The sequence below is a fragment of the Prionailurus bengalensis genome, chromosome C2 (assembly GCF_016509475.1).
Source record: "Prionailurus bengalensis isolate Pbe53 chromosome C2, Fcat_Pben_1.1_paternal_pri, whole genome shotgun sequence".
NCBI lineage: Eukaryota > Metazoa > Chordata > Mammalia > Carnivora > Felidae > Prionailurus > Prionailurus bengalensis.
This window is the reverse complement of record NC_057350.1, coordinates 80,625,440-80,649,036: the sequence shown is the minus strand read 5'-3', so window position 1 is coordinate 80,649,036 and position 23,597 is coordinate 80,625,440. Positions and strand designations below refer to the sequence as shown.

The 23,597-nt window shown below is 42.2% G+C and overlaps 1 protein-coding gene across 1 annotated transcript; it reads right to left on the bottom strand.

The window, feature by feature from the left end:
- Nucleotides 1-20,008: 20,008 nt before the first annotated feature.
- On the bottom strand, nucleotides 20,009-21,508 carry SST (somatostatin). The gene is made up of 2 exons (XM_043596065.1): nucleotides 21,265-21,508; nucleotides 20,009-20,374 (listed from the first exon to the last, which is right to left on the bottom strand). Exons 1-2 carry the CDS (start codon nucleotides 21,400-21,402, stop codon nucleotides 20,162-20,164), a joined length of 351 nt encoding a protein of 116 aa, XP_043452000.1. The 5' UTR covers nucleotides 21,403-21,508; the 3' UTR covers nucleotides 20,009-20,161.
- Between the last annotated feature and the right edge of the window lie 2,089 nt (nucleotides 21,509-23,597).

Sequence of the window (23,597 nt, the reverse complement as noted above, 5' to 3'; positions counted from 1 at the left end):
AGGGGTGGATCATGTTCTGGGGAACTGACTCAAGCTATCCAAATTCACAAGAGTCTGAGAATACAACCTGAAACTAATTTTATTAATTGTGATGTATTCACATTATTTCACCCAAAACACCCCATTTCTAGGATCAGGATATTGAAAATGGAACCATTTACCAGAAGATTGTCTAGTGATGGAAGAATCAGAACAGAGGAAATTAGATTATCTTTTCAAGTATTTTTTCTAGTATGGCAAAATCTAATAAATTCTCTCTGGCCTTTTTTTTTTTTTTAATTTTTCTTAATGTTTATTTAGTTTTCAGAGAGAGAGAGAGAGAGTGCGAGTGGGGGAGGAGCAGAGAGAGAGGGAGACACAGACTCCGAAGCAGGCTCCAGGCTCTGAGCTGTCAGCCCAGAGCCCGACGTGGGGCTTGAACTCACACACTGTAAGATCATGACCTGAGCCGAAGTCAGACGCTTAACCTACTGAGCCACCCAGGTGCCCCTTTCTGTCTTGTCTTAATACTCTTACTGTTCAGGTCTGCAGTACTGATTCTTTCTTGCTTAGAAAGTACTATAATTAGCAGCCAATTTTCCTTCTCCACTTTTCCTTTATTATTCGGCCTAATTAGTCACAAAAACACCTCTCACCTTGCGTCAGTCAGGGTCACACCTAAACACGTCTTGATAGACAGGGCCAATTAGAAGCTTCAGGGCTACCGCACATCTTACATTAATTTTGTTTCAAGTTGGGATCTTTGAAATATCTTAGAGAAGTATAGAAAAAAAGCTCTAGTTTCGCTAGCAATACTCATAAGTCATTCCACTTGATTATGTCCTGGAAATATTCCATGTACAGCGAATGTCATACATTTCTTCTAAATTCTGTTCCAGAGAGCAATATTTTCTGACGTTCTCCCCAAATCCTTGGGTTATGCCCTACTTGGTCCCTGTGGAGCCCTTGTCTTAGTAAAGTTTTGAGATATAAAAGAAATCTGTGTGCACACGCTTTCTTCCGTAAGGAATCTCAGAGTCACCCTTGACTAATTCCTCTCCTTAAGGTCTTATGTTTCAGTTGTCATCAAATTTTGTCTTTTTTTTTTTCCTCCAAAATGTCTCATGATTTATTCTCAGGCCTGCGCCTCTTACCCAATCCAACAATCACTTTGGATCTCCCTTCCACCAGGTCATCCTGGATTCGACCAGTGAATGCTGGGATGGGCTTTGGAAGTGGCCTCTCCATGGACTCTGACCTTTGCCTGGTCCCAGGCTTGGGCACTCACTCGCACAATCCTTTCAGGGTTGACACCGATTTCACACCAAATCCAACTTATCCAACTGATTTCCAATTGGTTCTCTACCTCTCAAACTGTATCTCCCATTATTTACTTAATACTTAGGCCAATCAGATTGCTTTCCTACGCATCCTATCCATCAAGACCCCCTAGAAATTTGCCCGTGCTGGAAGTCACTCCTTTACCTCCGTCAATTTCACTGGAGGAGATGCCTGGGGGTAATAACTCTTATCGAATATAGAGCTGATGGCAAAGTATTGCTCTGAGGTCAAGCACAGCTGAATTCTAGCCCCAGCTCTGTCGTCACCACCCTGAGCTTCAGTGTAAACTAGGGATGATAATAATACTTATTTCATAAGGTTGAAAGGATTAAGTGAGAGAATCTATGCTATTGTTTAAAGTCCAGTGCTTTTTAAACTACATCCTGCGGATTCTTTTTTTTTTTTAATTTTTTTTTAACGTTTATTTATTTTTGAGACAGAGAGGAAGAGAGAGAGAAAGAGAGAGAGAGAGAGAGAGAGAGAGAGCATGAACAGGAGAGGGTCAGAGAAAGAGGGAGACACAGAATCTGAAACAGGCTCCAGGCTCCGAGCTGTCAGCACAGAACCCGACGCGGGGCTCGAACCCACGGACCGCGAGATCACGACCTGAGGCGAAGTCGGACGCTTAACCGACTGAGCCACCCAGGTGCCCCACATCCTGTGGATTCTTAAATAGAAAAGGAAAAACAAACAACAGCAACAAAAACTCTCATGATTCTGAAACTTACCCAAGCTGCTGAGACTGAAGAACCTCTTAGATTCGGAGAATGTTAATTTCTTATTGGTTCCTTTCCCTCCATCCCTTATTGGTTCCCTATTGACTCTGTAGAGTCAATGAGAAGATATCCCATCTGCAGCCCATACAGTGCTAGAATAAATAGAACCCAAGGATAGGCGGCTATCCTGTGAGTTTAATGACAGCAAAAAAGGGCAGTCAGAGATTTTTATACCAACAAATTCTTGGAGCATAAAAGGGTCATTTTGATATTAAAATGAAAGTCACTTTAATGATAGTCTCTGCAGTATGTTATCACCTAATGCAAAAGAAAGATTATCTTATACTAAAATCCAAGTAATTAACTCTGTCACCAGCTAACCTTTGGCCTTAGTTTCAAGATCTGAAGGGTAGAAGACAAGGCCCTCTGTCCAATGGATTCTTCTATTTGAGCTTCTTCAGGCTTCCAATGCTGCAAGAACTATGAGAGAGAAAAAGAAGGAACAAGAGAGAGGGAGAGGGAGAAAAGGGAAGAGAGAGATAGGTTGGCTTAGAGATAAAAAACTATGTACAAAATTGAATTGAAGGCTAAAGCTTATTTCATTAGGTGAGGACAGCAATGACACATGCAAAACAATCTTCCCGGTCATCTTAGAGTTGGTTTACGTCAAGACTTTCAACCATGACTTCTGTCTCTCGTGCTCACTAACCTCATAAGATTCAGTCATCACACACTTTGGGGATGCCTCACGAGAGAGGTACTAACTCTGGAAAATGCCAAGCTCTAGGATATCTTCCTTATGTCAAAACATGACACTCCAGGCAGGGTCCCTGGCTCCAACCTTGAGCCAGTCTACCTGCCTGAATCAAAAGGGTAGGAACCAAAGCTGAACCTACAGCCTCCACAATTGCTAGAAGCTAGAAGAAGGAGCCTTGTGCTCCCCTGAGTCAAAACACCTGAGGGAGGCCAAGGTCTCTACTCAAAGAAATAGCCTGAGGTTGCCAGATTTTTAGCCTAGTTTTGCTGGAACCATTTCCTATCCAAGGCACAGGGAACACACAGACTGAAGACTTGCTTCTTGTCCAGACCTTGTTCTTCCCTTCAATATCCACCTTCTTTCCTTGATGGCAAGATGTGCCTGATGACATGAGAACCTTTGAAATCCATCCCTTAAAGTCTAAGCTAGAAACTAACCCTTAGTTCTTGGTACTGGGCCTCCAGAACCAAATTCCTCTCCAGCATCAGGCATGGTCAGCCAAGGAGACTAAGCCCCATGTGGGCAGGCCTGGAGAACGGGAGCAAGGGACAAGCAGAAGAGCAAATTTGTGTCAGGCATCTCCAGTGAAGTCCTTCTCCAGTGTGTCAAGTCCTTCTCCAGTGAAGCCTAAGGATTTAAGACACCTTGTGACCAACCTGGGTATTTATGTCCCACAAAAGAGGAGCTCAGCAGAGTTCCCAATCCCCCAGCAAGTTGCCTCTTTTCCAGTCTTTTCTGCCATTCATCCAGAAAGAATGGCAGCCCTACTTGTATTTAAGCAAAAGGAAATTGTGAATTTGAACTTGAGTGCCTATCACCCAGGGTTGAAAATATTTTTTTTTCTTTTCCTCTTTCAGCCTAAAAAAGTACCAGCTGTGATGGAGTGTTCTGTATTAGTTTCCTGTGCCTGATAAACAAATTACCGTGAACTTGGAGGTTTAGGAAAACACATGTTTGTTCTCATAGTTCTGGAAGTGAGAAGTCCAAAATCAGTTTCACTGGGTCAATCACTCAGAAAGATAGAGTTCCTTCCAGAAGCTATAATCTGTGTCTTAGCCTGCATTCCTTAGCTCATGGCTCCTTCCTTCCTCTGCAAAGCCAGCAGCTTCGATGGGATTTTGCTTCAGCATCACCTTGCCTTCCTCTGTGTCAAATCTCTCTCTGCCTCCCTCTTCTTTAAACAAAAAAAGTTTATTTATTTATTTTGAGAGAGACAGCACAAGCGAGGGAGAGAGAGAGAGAAACCCACCTAGGTTCTGCACTGTCAGCATAGAGCCCAACTCAGGGCTCAAACTCACAGAACATGAGACTATCACCTGGGCTGAAGTCAGATGCTTAACCAACTGAGTCACTCAGGCATCCCTCTGCCTCCCTCTTATAACGACACTTATGATTACATTTAGGGCCCACCCAGACAATTCAGGATGCCCATTTCAGTACCCTTAGCTTGATTATATCTGTAAAGTCCTTTTTGCTATGCAAGGAAACATTCACAGATTCCAAGGAGGACCTAGATTTCTTTGGGGGATATCCTAGGAGTAGGAGAGGGTGGTGAATCTGACTCCTTCCAAAGTAAAATAAATCTGAGGGCTCATCAATGTGATGGAAGGTCAGAAAGCTGGCAGGCCCTCTTTCCTGGAGCATCCCCAAAGGTTATTCCAGTAGGCGGTAAGACTCTTACGGAGATCGGGCACAGCCAGTTGTAAACAGACACATTCCTCGGACCATGGCAATGAGCAAGTGGCAGCACCCTGAATGTCTGTGCAGTGGGACCTCTCACTCCCATATTTGAGAGTTTGTGCCCTTTCAGGAAAGCCCATTAGAGTCCCCTTCTAAACCCAGTGACTCTTTCTGGGCTTTCCTGCTTCTGAACCTACCCTGGAAAGAGTGGAAAATAACATGTGTAGTTCTACAACATGCTAGACCCTCTGCTCCTGTCCCTGGTTTTGGGCCAGTGTCCCAAGGACAACCAAGGGCAGATGCAAGGGGTGGTGAGGAGTTCGAGGGACTCCATGAGATCCTGACGCAGGTGGACAGTGTCTCAGTGCTGGAACCACGAAGATGACCTTCTGGAACGTGATTGGAGGGTCCTGTGTTTCTCAGGGTAACTTCAGACCCTGTCTGGACTGAGACGGGCCTGCGTTTGGGATGTTGGAACCTGCGGTACATACAAGAGTCATCACCTGTCTGAGCTGGTGCCATTTCCAATGGACACAGAGCCACAAGACCTCCCGAGCTCACTCCCAGAATCAGACACACCAGAAGCAAAGGAAAGGCAAAAGAAGGCATGCCCTGAAGTCTCATCCCCCAGGCTAAGATGTCTTCTTGCATAGCAGTTCCCATTTCTGCAGGCTGTCTACTTTGAGATCTGTACCCTCTGGATTCACCCTACCCAATACCCATGTTCCCTCCAGAGCTCAGGGAGCCCAAGAATTCCCAGAGTCTGTGGTTGAGGGTGGCATTCCTCCTCTCTACAAAGAAGGACGACTCTGCCCCTGGGGAACCGTGGTCCCTTCCCCAATCCTAAAGGCATTTTTTTTTAAACTCCCTTTATCCTTCCCAGTTGAATCTTCTCATTCCTGAACGTCTAATATTCGGAGTCCTGGGGTTACATTTAAATCACAACTTCTGACTACCTTATTGGGTCTAGCATTTTCATTGCCTTCCTTTTCTATTATTTGATGCCTTCTTTTTATTTAATGACTTCCAAGGGCTCCCGTGGCACCCAGATTATGTAAGTGCCAGGGCTGGGATAAATGATGTCAGCAGCTTTACAGCCCGGAAGGAAAACATTTAAAGTGAATTTAATTTCATTCTCCTTTTATTCTAGCACCCAAAGACTAGAGGAAAATGGTATGAAAGTTGTCTGTTTCTCTTTTTCTGCAACAAGGGGAGAATTTGCAAACAGAAAAGCTTTTTCCTAATATCAGTTTATTTTTCTTTTATAAAAGGCACTCAGAATATGGAGTGAGGCTGCATTGCCATTTCTTTGTTGTTCTTAATTTGAACATTCCAACGTGATTGCTTTTAAACGCATCTCCAGGGCTTCAGCTATTTTTAATTAGTGAGGCTTCCTTGTCTTTTGTCTTTTGTCTCTTTCTTTCTTCTTTCTCTTTCTTTCTTTCTTTCTTTTCTTCTGTTATCACTCTAGTTGATTTGTGTTCCATATTCATGCTCCACAGCAAACCCCCCCCCCCCCCACGTAATTCATCTATCTCCCTGTCATATCCATGGTTTTATAGAAGCTAGTAAAACGCTGCATTATCTGTGTCTATAAAGATAAGGTCTCCGGTTTTTCCTCAGTGCCTCTCATCACCTCTCCTCCTCATGCTTAGGAACAGAATCGAAAGTTTACAAGGATGCCTTTCCTGCAACGGGGAGAACCCCATTATGCTATATTATAAAAGACAATTATGAAATTAGAGGTGGAAGACTAAACATTTTAACCTCTCTGCAATTTTACAGGGGAGGAAACTGAGGCTCAGCCTGGCTGATGCCACAGGCACACTTGAAGTCCCAGCTGGTCTCTGGGAGGCGGGGAGGGGGGGGCGGGTGTTGCCCTGAGAGGCCAGCACTGTGGCCACCCAGCCACCCAGGGCTCTGAGGCTACCTCTGACTGCAGTCCCACACCTGTTCTGCAGTGTGGGTCATCCCCTGGGCTCCCACCTCTCCTCCCCTGGAAGCTTAGTGGCTGCTCTGGAATTTCTCTGCCAGAGCACAGCTGCGGGGTTCTGCAGCTGAAAAAGGACAGAATGAAAATGAAAAAGAAGTTACCGGGTTCTAGTCTGATCTTTGACGCTGATCAGCCGTACAAATTTTGATGAGTCATTTCAGTCTCCAAATTTCTGTTTACTCTTTTTGAAATGGAAATGAAATCTACCTGGCCCAACAGCATAAGGAATAGAGTCAATGACATTGTGATGGCAACATAACGGGACGGCTCGTAGCTACACTTGGGGTGAACGTAGCATCATGTAGGAACTTGTCAAATCACTAAGTTGCACGTCTGAAATTAATGCAGCATTGTGTCAACTATACTAAACAAACGAACAAACAAACCTACCTGGTCTTGTAGCACAGGATGGTGATAAATTCCCTCTCTTGAAATTCTTTATTCTTGCTTCCCAGACGCTCATCGTTTCTGGTTTCCTTCACCTCCGTGGTCATTCCTTTCAACCTCCCCTCTGAGGCTATTTCCTTTCACACACCACCTCATATGGGCTCCCCTCAGAAGCCTGGCTAGGCTGGCCCTACTTCTCTGCCGGCTTTGCACACTTTTCCTGGAAATTTCACCCCTTGCTCTAAGTCAATTATCATCCATGAGTTATGATTCCCAGATCTTATCTCCAACCCAGAGCTCACTCCTGAGGGGAATGTCTATCTTCTTATCACTATTCCCCCTTGAGTGGTCCCCAGTGCCTTAACTCAATATGCCTACCACAACCTATTATGCATCCCCTAAATCTCTCTTCCTCTATTGCTTGTCTTGGTGAATGGCACCCTCTGCTACTCTGTTGCTCCCATCAAAAAAGTGGAAATCCTGTTAGTTTCCCCCTAAATCCCCAGCCACCTTGAATGGGCTGCGATACTCTCTGATTTCCTTCTCCTGAATTTCTTTCCATTTCATACCATTTTATCCATCGTCATTGCCTAGTCAAGGGTCTGATTGTCTCAGACCCAGACGATTTCCACTACCTTTAACTTGTCTTTTCTTCTCTCAGTTTATCCCTTTCCGGTTCATCTTCGGCGCCTGCTCTACACTTAACTACCCCAAACACAAATCTGACCATACTCTCAAATGCTTAAAAGTCCTTTATCATCTAAAAAAAAACCAAAAAAGGGTAAAAACTCTTTCACAATGTTCTTCATGCCAACTCTCCAAGCTCCTTTATCTCCCCATTAATACACACACACACACACACACACGCACACACGCACACACACACACACACACACACACACACAAACATACTCACCACGACCCTATACCACTCTTTGGCACTATACCAAAGTTCTTAATTCTCATTAGAGGTCTCAGATCTGCATATAGCGGACCCCTTCTGCATTATCTTTGTACTCTTCAAGCCCGTTTCTTTGATGCTTTCACCCATAGTGGAGAGCCTCAGAAGCCATTAGTGTGCCACTTGATCTTTCCCCTCTGATCATGTTGGTAGGGCTGGCGTCGATTCTGAAGCTTGGCTGGGTTTGTATTCCCCACCAAGAATTGAAAATCTAGACTCAGAGCTATAAATTAGATACCTGTGGTTTAGCAGGTTTCTTTTCTGTTCTTATTCAACTCCCTCATGTGGCGTGGCAGTAACCTGCCTTGGCAAAGCGGGATGCCCATCAGCCATGTCCACTTTTGTCTTAGCAAGATGAAATGGGTTTCTTTTACTTGCTACCAAATGAGTCGGTCATTCATCAATGTGTGGAACGCCTACTTTTCCTCTGACTGAATCATTCTCCAACTCTTTTCATCTTATGAGTTTTCACTCATCCTCAAGACCTAGCTCAACTATTGCCTCCTTTGCAAAGTCTTCGATACTCCCTCTCTTACAGACAAATTTATGTACTCCTGCCTGTGAACTCTCCCTGTATTGGCTATCACACCTAGTCATTTCTAAGTTTTTAAGACTGTCTTGCGCATACGATCACGAGTTTCTGATGGTAGGGACTATGTCATATTCATATTTATATCTCTGGCACTAGGCGAGAGCCTTCACACATGGAAGACACTCCTACATTTATCTTAAATGAGTGAACTGATACTTATGAAAAGTACCTGTAAACGATTAAGGTCTCGGCACACCTGGGTGGCTCAGTCGGTTAGGCATCCGACTCCGGCTCAGGTCATGATCTCGAGGTCCGTGAGTTCAAGCCCCGCATCAGGCTCTGTGCTGACAGCTTAGAGCCTGGAGCCTGTTTCGAATTCTGTGTCTCCCTCTCTCTCTGACCCTCCCCCGTTCACGCTGTCTCTCCCTGTCTCAAAAATAAATAAACATAAAAAAAATGATTAAGGTCTCTGCAACTATTAGATGGAAATTTCAAACGACAGCTATTTTCTTCTTGAATAAAACCAAGGTCTTCCTTCTGATCTAATCACTAGATGATCCCATAGGTCATCCCTTCAGTCCTAACATTCTGATTAATGCTTTGTCCTGAATTTTATATTCATATATTATTAAATGATCAACATTCCATACAAATTAAGACAAATGCGAGAGGAAGGAGACTGATATACCTAGCAATTTAGAGAAATAAAAGGCTACATGCTAATAGATCAGCCTTCCAAACAGCACTCTGCCTTTTATTTGAGGTCACTTTAAGGTTGAATTGTCACAAAATATTTTGACAGCCTACTTCAACATTTTATTTTCACTTTAGAGTTATCAGGTATGGCAAAAAAACAAAAAAAACAAAAAAACAAAAAAAAAAAAAAAAACAAAAAAAAAACCCACTTTGTTTCCACCCCTAAAAATGCTTCTTAGTTTCAGAAAGAAATTGAAAAATTCTCATGTGCCATCTCAAAACAGAACTCATTCACCCTCCATCCATCTAAGAGAAAGACTTGTCTCCCTACAGATACCACCCCAAAAAAGTATGAACAAGCAGCAGCCTGAACTGTACTTTGAGGCCCAAGGAAAATTCTAGATCAGAATAATGCATCTTGGAACAGATTCATCATTCTCAAAACACAGTCCGCAGTTTTCCGCCTCTGTGATTTTGTTGTCTAGCCCTTCAACTTAGAATAGCATTCCCGTGCCTTTCCTCTCCACCACCTATGAAAAGCTCAGCTCCTTAAATTAGTTCTACAGGTAACTAATGTCTGAATGATACCTACAAATATTTTTGGAAGGATGATGCAACAAGTACTGGTAAGAAAATCAGGAGAACTAAGCTTTAATACTGAATGTAACATTGGATAAGACACTTTTCCTTCCTAAACCTCACTTTTGTCACTTATGAAAAAAAAAAAAAAGAGTCCTCAGTATTTGAGGAATTGTCTTCCATGGCTTGGTGACAGAAACAGAACCAAAAACCCAGTGTAGATTACCCTTTATTTCAACCAACAGCTAATCAATGTAGGCAATGTGCCATGAGGCAGAGTCCATTCAAAAAGCAAAAGAGGGGCGCCTGGGTGGCGCAGTCGGTTGAGCATCCGACTTCAGCCAGGTCACGATCTCGCGGTCTGGGAGTTCGAGCCCCGCGTCAGGCTCTGGGCTGATGGCTGGGAGCCTGGAGCCTGCTTCCGATTCTGTGTCTCCCTCTCTCTCTGCCCCTCCCCCGTTCATGCTCTGTCTCTCTCTGTCCCAAAAATAAATAAACGTTGAAAAAAAAATTAAAAAAAAAAAAGCAAAAGAAATTGATACATTTATCCCTGTAGTTAAAATCCTAAGAAAGTTAGAATAATTTCTTACTTTCAGAAAACAAAAACAAAAAATAGACCGCATTCAAGTTTGTGCAGAGAAGCACAGCTGAGTAAAAAAATTGGAATATGTGTCATGTGAAAAAAAAAAGTGGGAGGAAGAAATGAGATAGGTAGAGGGAAAAGAGAGTATGTGGGTGCTATAGGGGGCCAAAGCATGGGTTTCTCTGCAAAACCGTAGAGGGCTTTCTTTGAAGCAGTGATTAGACTTGCTCTGTTCTAGCCCCAAAGTTCCTTGGGAGGCAATAAGTCCTTCATCGCTAGAAGAACTTAAGCAGAGTATGGATGACTCTCGGAGAGGTATGGTAGAACAAGTTCAAGTATAGAATGATGGGTTAAAACACAGCCTCTAGCACAGGTTCAAGTTCTGAATAATGGATTAGCACACAGCCAGGGAATGCTAAGATTCTCTCCCTTAGGTCCCAACCACATGTGGCTCTGGGGCAGCCCTCAGGCCGGAATCAGAGGGCATTGCTGAACCACTGGGAGGCAGTCAGGATTTTACAGTCATGAAATACACCAGATGTGAGTTTACAGACCCTTAAGGAGGGAGAGCAGATAAAACAGCCTTGGGCTGTAATGGCCGTGGCCTAGCCCCAGTGAGCAATGGATTTTCTTTGTGACTGGATATACTCAGGCAGGTAAAGCCCTTGCTATTTAATCCCCTAGGTCAATCTCTTGATTCAGCTCCTTCCAGGTAGAATATTAAATAGCATATTTCAGTTTTTTAAAACTAGTGTCTGATTTGTTCAGTTGTCCGTCTCCCTAAGACTACCTGATGGGAACTTACACTAGTAGGAATCAAGGGAGTTTAAAACACCTGCTGAGATGCAGCAGCGTATTCTCTTTATAGACAATTTCCGAAGAAGCAATTTCAGTGAGGCCAAATCTTGATGGGATGCGTAAGAACAGAGAGGCAATAAGTTGATGGACTTCATTATAATACAAATTTTTAAATGTAGCAACTCATAATGTAAAAGTTGCCTGGAAGCATGGAATTCCTATAGCTAAATGAAAGGGACTAGGAGACCGGCAGAATTATTTTGCTTCTGACTTTTGTCTTTGGTAAAGAGAAATCATTGAGTATCATAGCACTGAGGAAGATCTAAAGACAGCTTCCCTCTCCTGTAAATGTTGGAAAACACCTAAATCTTTAGCAATAGAGAAATGCATAATTCTTATGTATTTGTACAATGAAATTCTATGCAGAAATTAAAATGATTGAAAAATGTAAGTGGCGATACTTTAAAAATGTGTAAGCTACTATTCATAAAGATTTCTAAAGCACAAAGCAATGTAACATATTATTTATAATTGCCTACATATATAGTAAAAACATAAAACCTTGGACAAGAAGAGTAAACACTGAACTGATGATAGTATTTAGTTCCACAAGGAGAGAGGGGAAAGGGAACATAACTGGGGAGATTCAACTTTGTTTATGAATTTATTTGATAAAAATTTTGGAATGAAATTTTTTAAAAAATTAAATATCTTCAGCATGGTGACTTCCCTGATACAGTCAAGTCCCTTTTGCTTTATTGGTTCTCAAAATTTAGTGTGCTTCAGAATCACTTGAAGGGCTTGCTTAAACACAGATTTTTGGACCCACTCCCCAAATTTCTGACTCAGTCATTCTAGGGTTGAGCCCAAGAGTTTGTGTTTCTAACCAAGTAGTTACCAAGTAGTTTTAATGTTGTTGGGTCACATGTTGAGAACCAATGTCTTGCAATATAGTTACTCACTAGTGACTATGCGTTCAAACTTTGAACTGCCTAAAGATGGAGATTTTAGCTGAATCTCTATAGCTTCCATCTAGCAAATAGACCATCAATTCCTATTTGTAAATTGAAAGAACTCATCATTTCAAAAACTACACACACACACACACACACACACATACATTCTGCAGTATGATAGCCACTCAAGAGTATGCAAAATAGGGGTGCCTGGGTGGCGCAGTCGGTTAAACATCCGACTTCAGCCAGGTCATGATCTCGCGGTCCAGGAGTTGGAGCCTCGAGTCAGGCTCTGGGCTGATGGCTTGGAGCCTGGAGCCTGTTTCCGATTCTGTGTCTCCCTCTCTCTCTCTGCCCCTCCCCCGTTCATGCTCTGTCTCTCTCTGTCCCAAAAATAAATAAACGTTGGAAAAAAAATTAAAAAAAAAAGAGTATGCAAAATAAATAATACATTAATGGTTAATAACTTGGCAATTTTAGAAAAGCAAATAAAATGTTACTTAGGAGGGATGGCTTCAAGATATATATGGTCAACAGTATTCTCATCCCCATCAAGATGTACCTCTCAAGTCAGAGGACTTGAGGAGTTCCTAGGGAAGCCCAGAGTCAAGAGAGTGGACAAAAACAGAGACACTAGATTGGAATACTACGCTAGATTGATTTCATCATGGAATACCTACTCATTCACTCCCTCCCCCCACCCCCCGCCCCACCCCGAGAAGATCCACAAAGATCTGGGAAGCTTCACAAAGAGCTCTGGGAAGCTTATGAGGGCTCTTCTCTGTAGGCCAGGAATGACAGTGAGGACTCTGACCATAAAAATGGACTCCTTGGATCCAGTGGGTAGGATGGGATCCTGGGATGTCAGAGGCCAAGCGGTGGGACTTAATCACCAGAGATGAGTTGGATGTGCTTACCATAACAAGCAGCAGCGTGAAAGCAGAAGTCAAGAGGGTTTGACCTACAGAGACTTTCAGCATTGTTTAATTGATCAGAGTGTCCCTAAAACTGAAATGGACGGGCAGCTTTACTTGATTCTTCCGAGGAGCGAGGCTTAATATTAAGCTCTGTCATGTGAACTCTCTGTGGCTTTGGGCAAGTTACTCAAATACTTTGAACATCGGTTTTTATATTTGTAAAAAAGCAGAGGTATAAGTTTTCATCCTAATGCCAAGTTTATGAATTATAAAATGAGTGAATATTTAATAAGATAACATTTGTAGAGTATTTTTAATAAATTAGAAAGTATTAAACAAATGTAAGCAATTGTCATCTTTATTATCAGCAGTATTTATAAAGAAGCTGGTGTAAGTCTGTGACATAATGACGTGTCAAGAAGACACAGTCCGGTAAAGTCTAACTTTTTTTCTTCTCAGAACTTTTATCTCAATTGGAAAGTTAAGATAAACATAAATACGTACGAGGTAGCCCTAATATATGTATAAGAAAGCTTTTAGCTAAAGTACAGGAGAACCAAATTAGTGTTTTAAAATTTTTTAAATGTTTTATTTATTTTTGAGACAGAGAGAGAGAGACAGAGTACGAGCGAGGGAGGGGCAGCGAGAGAAGGAGACACAGAAGCAGGCTCTAGACTCCCAGCTGTCAGCACAGAGCCCAGCGCAGGGCTCGAACTCACCAACCGCGAGATCATGACCTGAGCCAAAGTGAGACCCTTAACCAACTAAGCCACCCAGGTGCCCGAAACTACTTTTTAAAAATTAAGAGAATGTGTTAGGTCATACATATGAAAAGCAAAGTAAAAATGTTGTTTTTTTATTGCTGTTGGGGATAAGTTTAAATACTACAGTTCAACAAAGCCACCAATAACCCAGTGTCCTCACGTGCCTCCACTGTGCCTTCTGCAGCACAGGACTTCAGACTGCATTGCCAGTCACAATATGATTGACAAAAGCTCTCATGCTTCTTTATCCATAATCAGCAAGAAAGAGATGTCCCAGCAGTGCCCCCCAAAAGTCTTAGGGTTTACCGTGATTGGTTGTGCCCAGCCACGGACCAATGCCTAGGATCAAGGGATGGTACATTCCAAATGACTTAATCCATTCTAGCATCAATACCAGACTGGAAGTGAGTTGATCTTGTCCAACAACACGGCTGAAAATGAACGGGGGGTGGGGGGGGCGGGGAGGCGATTTACCAAAACAGTTCAGAATGCCACAGTCAGGGAGGTAACAGGTATCAGAGAAGGACTGGGAGCAGAAAGGAGAAAGGAGGAGAAGGACACAGAAAAATATTAGAAATCTGTCCACGGCAATGACAAATAGGTAAATCACCTGAGAAGAAAAGCATGAAAGCCAGGAGGTTCCAGAAAACACCGTGGTGGTGTTGACTTGAGTGGTCTTATGAGTACATCATGTTAATCTGTGTATAATAACAAACAAATGGTGATGAAGAAGATGTTGGGGAGAAGTCTGGTAAAATCATTGCCTTCTGTCCTTATGTTTGGGGAGTAAGTGGGAGAATTTTGATGGAAAATAAGGAATAAAGAGCTATGTTCTAGTTAAATTAGTAAATCTTGACTTTCATAATGGGTATTTTATAGTCAAATAAATTGTTACCAGGGATAGCAATTCTAGAGTAGCTTAATGTATTCCTTCCTAAAGTGTGCCATTTGACCTTAATGTAGCGTTAGAGTTGAAAATGTACTTTTATATTTTTTATACAAGAAAGATATAATTAACCAGCAATTAACTGAGAATGCATTATCTTCCTTAACTATTTGAACTCTACTTTGAAAGCTTGAATTTCTTTGAAATATTTCTTATTTTAATAGAACTGTTTCATATCTGGAGAACAATTTTACCATCTTAATGGATGCTATTCCAGAGACATCTGAAACATGGGAAGAAGAGAACTACTTATGTGACCTAGAATATTTACCTGAGACCTTGAGAGCTCTATCAGCTTCGGTGGCATAAAAGCCTACTTAGCACAAATTGACCTCATTTATACTTTTCAATGAAATTTCTCAGTTCTGAAAATCCCAGCCTCAAGACCACTTTTCATAGGATATACATATAAGAGCAGAGAGGGGGAAGATATGGCCACTATCCAGTCATAAGTGAGGCAGATTCCATGGCCTGTAGAATAAAGACTGAGACTAATAGCTTGTATTTGCTTCAGGCTAAAAATGCCCAAGCCTGGGTCGTACTGAAACCTGGGTGTGAGAGATTAAGCAGGGAAAGGGGTGCTTAAAGCGGAGGTTATGAATTCTATTTGTTTGTTTATTCGTTTACGTAGCAAAACTGAAACGATTATATTAAGTACGTGAAAGGAAAGATTACAAACAGTTCTTTGGAAATAGTACCCCTAATCAGGTCACAAAACCAAATCTCAACCCCAGAGCCTAAATCCAATTCTCCTCTGACAATAACAGAGAAGTAATACCCATGTGTGTTCTATACAGAAGAGCTAAATTAAGATGGTCTGGAGCTGATCTGCTCTTAATTTTCCAGCAAGTCACAATTTCCCTCTAATTCACTTCTTTCCCCTAAGATACAGTGGGGAGAGCACTAGATTGGAAATCAGACGGCCTGTTTCCAACACCACACCGGCTGGTGACATCTTTGGGCGAGTTATTTAATCTCTCTGATTCTCAGCCTCTTCATATGTAAAAGGATATTAACACTTTCAAAGCGAACTGAGATTATGTTGCAAAAACGTATCCTACATCATTATACCTATAATTTATTTGTTCTACCCAGAATAAAATAATTTAGGCTTACAAGCCAAATTTAAATACTAATGAAAAGAAGAAAAGAAAAAAAAGAGGGAATTACTGACACCTGTCTTCTTTCCTAGTAGTCTATAAAAACCTCAGTTAGAGCATTTGATGATTTTTAATGAATATGTCTTATCTGCTAGACTCAGTTCCCTGAAAGCAGGAACCTCGTCATACAAATTCTCTCCCAGTCTCCAGCAAGTCCTTGACACTGAAGAACATTCTAGGTAATGAAAAACTGAACTCCTCAAATGAAAGTACTCATTTTCACTTCTAAAGAATTCCAGGTGGTCATTGATGTATTTGCTGCCTTGTCCTGTGGGTATGTATCCTGATTTCTCTGAAAACGATCTCTCCAGGTACTACTGTTCCATCTCCTTGGCGTGAAAGTCCCTCTGCTTGCTGGGACAGCCCCAGCACCTCCATTCCAAGACTGAATCATTCTTTGTTTCTTGGGTCTAATTAAGTGAAAGACTATCTCCACTGAGTTTTTTTTTTTCTTCCTCATAATCAATACCGCTAACTGCTTCTTCCTGTCTTTCTATAATTATGGGAAGCTATTTTGTATCAATTGTCTTGTTCTCTCTCGGATGCAGACCTGTTGTGTAGTGGAACATGAAGAAATTTCAGGGACAAAATTAACATTCACATCAGGTTAATGAAACACACCAGTTACCTAGAAGAGCAGATTCCTTGGGGCAGTGTCATAGAATAAGAGGTAAGAGAGGGGAGTTAGACTTTGCCCCATCTCTGCCCCATCTCTGCATCTTTGCTACTCACTGGGTGTCTTGGGCAGATGGCTTCACCTCTCCATATGTCAGCCTTCAGTAAAATGAATAATGAGGACCAGATGATTTTTGAGCCCTCTTCCATGTCTGATATCTGGCATTAAAGGTATATTTTACGTCACCGTAAAACAGAATTGTCTGTGTATTGAGAATAGCGTGAGCCGAGGCCAAGAACAATGGTCCTGAACTAGGATCAAGAGTGAATTTGCATGATCTTGAAATAAACAAATGTGAAAGAAGTCTTAGTGAATCTTTTTCTCTGTAAGTGTGAGCCCCGTGGTTGGTGGATAGCAAAGCAAGCCCTACTGGGGCTTACTTCATAAGATGGATAAAGAAAGCTGGAATGATCGAAGCTTCCAGTATAAGTGAGTCTGATCATCACATGCTGCCGTGGCAATTAAAATCCAAACCGTGTGCTGTATCTTTCTGGTGTCACCTACGCCTAACATAGAATGGCCACGGATGTCATTTTCCCCTGTCAACTGCGGCATTAAGAAAGAACGTGGTCACCAAGTAAATCGAGATTTGTGCCATTTGAGACTACTCACAGACCATTCGTTTATTCTTCAGTGAGCACTGAGAACCTACTCTGCTGCGTGACATGCTGAGTGAACTATACCTATGAATCAGATGTACATCTACTCATTGGAAGTTTACACACAAATACTCTCTTACATACATTTATATAGCTATAATAAATGTTAGGGAGGGGTAAATAAGCTCCGTGGAGAAAATGCAGAGTAGGTACTCAGAGAAGACAGCTCTTCCCATTGAGGGTGTAAAGAAAGAATTTTATGAAGCAAGAAGAATGTAAAATAAGTCTTGAAGGCTGGTTTAGATTTGGGCCTGTGGAAGTGACAAGACATAGCAAAGGCAAAGAAAGAGAGGCTAGAAGGGCACCTGAGTGGCTCAGTCTGTTAAACATCCAACTCTTGATTTCAGCTTAGGTCATGATATCATGGTTTGTGAGATCGAGCCCCATGTCGGGCTCTGTGTTGGCAGGGCAGAGCCTGCTTGAGATTATTTCTCTCCCTCTCTCTCTCTGCCCCTCCCCTGCTCATGCTCTCTCTCTCTCTCTCTCTCTCTCTCTCTCCCTCTGAAAAATAAATAAATATACATTTTTAAAAAAGAAAGAGAGGCTAGAAAGCACAGCATATGTGACAAGAAAATTAGTACCACTAACATTCAAAGCTTACCAACTACTTACCACGTACTAAAAACTTGCAAAACATGGTCTATTGAAGCCTTGTAATATTAAGGGCTTGGTTCCATTAGTGTGCCTATTTTTATTTTATTATTTTATTTTATTTTATTTTATTTTATTTTTTAATGTTTATTTATGTTTGAGAGAGAGAGAGAGAGAGAGAGAGAGAGAGAGAGAGACTGAGCATGAGTAGGGAAGGGGCAGAGACACAGAGAGACAGACAGAATCCAAAGAAGGCTTCAAGCTCTGAGCTGTCAGCTCAGAGCCCGACTCGGGGCTCAAACCCAAGAACTGTGAAATCAGGACCTGAACGGAAGTCAGACACTTAACCGGCTGAGCCACCCAGGCGCCCTAGTATGCCTATTTTTAGATGGGGAAACTAAGGCCTAGAAAAGAGGAGTTCCTTGTTCAAGCCCTCCCATTAAAAGAAGTAGCAGGTTGTTCAGGACTGCTGAGGTCTGTGGTTGTGGCAAGGAGGAAGGAAAACATAATCTACACGGTTAATTTTGGCTAGATGATAAACAGGCTAGAATGCTACACTCAGTGAATCAAACTTAGGAAGAACGCAGATGAACTAACCAGGAAGTAAAAAATAATACCTTCCATACATTAGAAAAGAGCTATGCTCCACACGTTTATAAAAATGTGAAAAATCAACATTCCTCTGTCACCTTTGTCAGTGTTGAAGTGCAAATTGTCAGTCAGATCTGAAAGGGATATCGCTCTCCCTCCCAGTACAACCCCCTACTGATGAAGGTGGGCAAACTGAGGCTGAAGGATAATTAACCTTGACCAAATGCTCCATTCAATTTAGGCTGTAAGTAAAGAATAAATATATATGTGGAGTCATGACTACATAATTCTTGCCAATTATTTTCATACTGCTATTGGGGACTGACAACTGAAGATGATACTAAAAAGGTAAGATCCCCAGGCACTCGTACAATCTATGCACCGCACAGAAAACAATTAAGTTATGTTCTCTTCTGTACTTTAATCATAATAATGTGATTCTATTACTTCACTGAGTTGATTGGTTACCAGATGTCCACAAGGCATTTAACACTGACAGATCCCCTAAGTGGACACACATTAATTCCCTCATAAATGTCTTGTAAATAAAAGGTGCACCAGAACCTCGAAGGATCTTCTGTTTTCACAGAGATTGGTAAAGTGGCTTGGATTTTCTCTTGTTTGATCAGCTATTCAGGAATTAAATTCTACTCAGCCACGTTCAGATTAAAAGGTATATTATCTAACGCAAATATTTTCTATAAAAGATGAAGTTCCTGTTAGATGTTTTATATACTGCTATCAGTAAGCTCACACTGTGGGGATTTGCACCGAATTTTTGTACTTATTGGGTTTTTTGTTCTAGCAGCTCTTCAAAAATACCGGTGATAGTTAGAACATACATCCCCAACGGGGCATATATTTAGAGTCTCTGAGTTACATCAGCAACGTTCTTATCTCTATCTTGAATGGTACTATTTAGTATGTATTATAATACTAATAATAACAGTAACATGTATTGAGTGTTTTTATTATAGTTTGCATTTTTATCTGGTGCCTGCTTTAATCAAATCAAAAGAAGGCTTGAGATCTCACCTTCATTGATTCTGCAATTACGAAATCGTGCTGTGATATCTTCATTTGGATAGTATTCACTGAGGCGAACCGACATATGTTATTTGCAACCCATACTACTCTCATCGGAAACTTATGGTATGAGTAATATTTTTCCCCTGAGAAACAAAAAATTAGGAGCTTGCTTTTAAAACATAGGCACTCTTTTGGCCACAGTTACAGAGAGGGTTGTCAAAGAAGATAGAAAAGCAAAAGTAGTTCTGTAGATAAATGTCCACAAACAAGAAACACGTTTTAAAGGCTCAGAATTTCATTTTAGCTTTTAAGCCAGCTTCTTTCCTTCCACTCCCAAGTGATTTTTCCTTTCCACTTTTCATATATTTTACAGATTAGCCTGGTGGATAGTTGGACACTCCAGTCTGCTTACCCATAAATACTCATATCAATATATAATTTTAAGTGTATGTAATGTGTAATTGATATTTGTGGCAGCCTTTCCCAGTAACGTCCACTGGATTAAAGTTAGAATTCATAGAGTTATCTGAAATTATTTCTGTTTGAAATGACCCAAACTATGAGAGTTTCCATTTAGGACAGAATCTTTATTACCACAGGAAATTTTAAATCATGTGTCTGTGAGATTTGGCATGCATACCTCAAGTAACTTGACTGAAATCACAACTGCTAATCACATATTATTGAGCAGAAAGATACACAATGAGAAGCAAATTCTTGTGTTTCATAATGTCATCATAATTTTATTTTGTATTTACAGTCTCCAATTTCTAATGCAAGGGTCTTGCTGAGGATTGGGGAGTTAGGGAAGAGGGATGAGGTTTGGAGGAAAGGAACCAGGTCTTATATGGACAACAATAATTAATAAAGCTAACAGGAAGTGAAAGTCTTCCAGAAGAAATTCTTGCAGCCAGCTTTGCGTTCTCGGGGTGCCATGGCAGGGTTTGAGTTAGTGGATCTCTGCAGTTCCAGCCTCATTTCATCCTGCTCAGCCGCCTGGGACAAGTCTTCAGGTTCCAGGGCATCGTTCTCTGTCTGGTTGGGTTCAGACAGCAGCTCCGCCAAGAAGTACTTGGCCAGTTCCTATATAGGGTAAGAGACAGAGAGAGAAAGAAAGAGAGAGAGAGGGAGAGATAAGGGATTAAGATGATGGTGATGGAGAAAAAGAAATGGAAAAAAACCTAATTTGGAAAGCAGATTCAGCTACACCCAAAACCCAATGTTCACAGCTGTGCACCTTTGTCACACTTAAAATCAGCTAAGGATATAAAAATAAGGGTAGATGTTATAATCATCAAGTTACATAGACAGGCTTGAAAAGCTCAAATGTTTCTGCAAGTTTTCTGCCTTTATAGCTTTAACACACACACACACACACACACACACACACACGCAGAAATGGTAGATTGTTAATACAGTTTTGCAAAGATAAAACATGTGCCAACAGTTTGTTTAATTCAATTTCAATTTCCAGCTCAGGAGCTACAAACTGGAATTGTTCTTACCGTTTTTGTTAAGTTAACTGTGGGGAAGGAGACCTTTCAGAATCTTAAACATACTGTGTTCCGTCTGTAGACTGCCCTTTAGGAGCATGGGAAGGAGGCACTGCTGAGGAAGGTAGTAGCTTCAGAGGTCCGCGCTTTCAGCACCTGGGCCAGCACCTCCGTGTTTAACACTGGGGGATGCCTCTTCCTCTAGTGCTCAGCTACCCAGGTCTTGAAATTTTCTTTAATGCCAAAGAACTTACCTGAACTGTGGCCAACTGCGCTGATCAGAGGGGAAAAAAGAGGTAAGAGGAGATTCTGGACTTTGAAAGTTTTCCTGAGAGATTTGAGAGCGGAGGGACCCAGAAAAGCACTGACACTCTGCAGGGCTACCTCTTAAATCCACCCCAGGGGGGAAAGGCAAAGCCTGAGAGAAGACTGGGGGATTCAGAAGAGGGGGAAAAAAAGACGTCGAGGAAGTCTCCTTACCTGCTTCCCCGCGGCAGCAGCCAGGGACTTCTGCAGAAACTGACGGAGTCGAGGATCGGAGGGCGCGCCGGTGACACCGCCCAGAGCCAGGACGATGGACAGCGCGGCCAGCGCGCACTGGAGGCGGCAGGACAGCATCTCAGCGGCGCTGGGGAAGCCGAGCCAGACGGTTGGTCAAACTCTAGGAGCGGATCCGCAGGCAGCAGCGATGGCTCTGAAACCCGAGACTCCTAAAGCGGCTTGTGTTCTCTCCACCGGCTCCCCCCCTTTTAAACTCTCTCTCTGACGTCAGACTAGGAGGCGCCCCCAGATCTCACCAGCGCTTTTACGCACCATTACCCTCGTGAAATCAATCACAGAAGTAAGAGGAGGCTACACAATCCAAAGTGGCTTACTTAAAAAAAATAATAATAATAATCCTGCACACCCACAGGCCCACATGATTTTACACTTGCCACACTATCTATACCACCTTTTATGTTCAGTCACTGCTGCTCACATACACATTCCATGATTTCACTCATACACATGCCCATGTATACACTAAATCACACACACACTCAAATACTCAGCCTTGGAGGAGACAAATGCTCCATCATGCACAGCTGCAGAATGTACCCAGACAGCTCTCTCACCATACTCAAACATTTTAAGAGGGCCAGAAAAATGCAAAAGTGTGTGTGTGTGAGAAGTGGGGATTCAGAATCATTCTTCCAAAAGCAGATTTGCAAATGGAATGTGGATATTAGGAGTCAATCATTTCTTTCTCCATTATCTCTGTAAAAAGTCTTGTCGGTCAAGGTGAGATGGGTTCTAGCAGCACTTCACTTATCCCTGTACTAGAGGAGGATAGATACCTTCGCCTCACCCTCCATGTCCCTCTTTCTCAGTAGCTGAGAGATTTCCGGTCTACTTGCCTTTCTACTATGACAAAAAGTACCAAAAATTAAAAAAAAAACCTGAAACTGATTTCATCTTGGTGCCTAGAAACTTGGAGCTGGAAGGTGATTTCAGAAACCATCTACTAAAGCTCAGAGCTTGAGCCACTGAGTCTAATAATGGGTAGTAAAATGCTCTGGCCCATATACTGCACAGCTATATCAGGGCAAGACCTCCACATTTCAAGACTGAGGTTCTTTTCACTCAACTCTAAATTACCTGTCGGATTCCTGGCCAGTAGGAGCAGTTTTAGGTCAGGAACCCCCCAGTCTGGACATGCAAAAGTCCAAGAACCACCTGAACAAATGTTACCATTATTGTTTGTCTATGTGAGCAAAGAATCAACAGACCCTTGGTTAGATCCAGTGCTCCCCTGCTCCCCACACACAAAAAGGAAGGTTAAGAAATGCTGTCCTAGACAGCATTCTGTTGTCTGGTTAGATGTTTGGTGTCCAAATCAGAGTCTCAACAGTTTTTTTTTTTTCTAAAATAATGTGTTATCAGGGTGCCTATGTGGTTCTGTCGGTCAAGTGTCCTACTTCTGCTCAGGTCATGATCTTTTAGTTCATGAGCTAGCCCCGCGTCTGGCTCTGTGCCGCCAGCTCAGAGCCTGGAGCCCGCTTCGGATTCTGTGTCTCCCTCTCTCTCTGCTCCTCCCGCACTCAAACTCTGTCTCTCTCTCTCTCTCTTTCAAAAATACATAAATATTAAATAAAATAAAATAAAATAAAATAAAATAACGTGTTATCAAGGAAGGATAAGCTAAAACCTTGGCATGGACCAGATGATCTCTGCAGGCTCTTTAAGGACTGGCACTTTATGGCCTTCAAGCTCACAAAAAGCTTAAAAGATATTGCATGTCTCCAGAAACCAAGTGAAGCAGAGAACTTGGCCAATCCTGTCACCAGCCATGCATCTTGAATATATTCTCAATGCTTAGGCCATAACCACAATGTTGAGAGGCAGGAGGGGTCGAGAGTTGTCCTGAATGTCTTGGAGAACTGTCACCATTTCCTTTTGTGTCTGTTAACCAAAGCTATGAGAGAATGCACAGCAAAGAGTGTTAGGGCTTCCGGGTTTGGCATGTCCAGGCAAGGCTAACCATAAATGGGGCATTACAAAGTCACTCACATTTGTTGGAATAGTCTGGGAGAGCAATGAATCTGGGCCAGAGGAACCCAACCTAAGTACTACATGTTATTTTCTCTATATATCCTGGAACCTCCTTGGTCCCTGACAAGAGACTCAGAATCTAATTATACCCGCTCAACTATCCACAGGCATTCTCAGGAAAGAACCTGGCATCTCCCCCAGCCAAGACTTGGCCCTTGGTGGCCCCACTGAGTAGAGAAGGAGAGTTGTCCTGTAAGAACAGCCAGCCCAAGAACAAATAG

What these genes read in the sequence shown, in the direction of transcription:
- SST (XM_043596065.1), bottom strand. Translation starts at nt 21,402, where the DNA reads ATGCTGTCCTGCCGCCTCCAGTGCGCGCTGGCCGCGCTGTCCATCGTC. An exon ending in CTGCTGCCGCGGGGAAGCAG is followed by an intron (nt 20,375 to 21,264) that starts GTAAGGAGACTT and finishes TACCCTATATAG; the next exon opens with GAACTGGCCAAGTACTTCTT.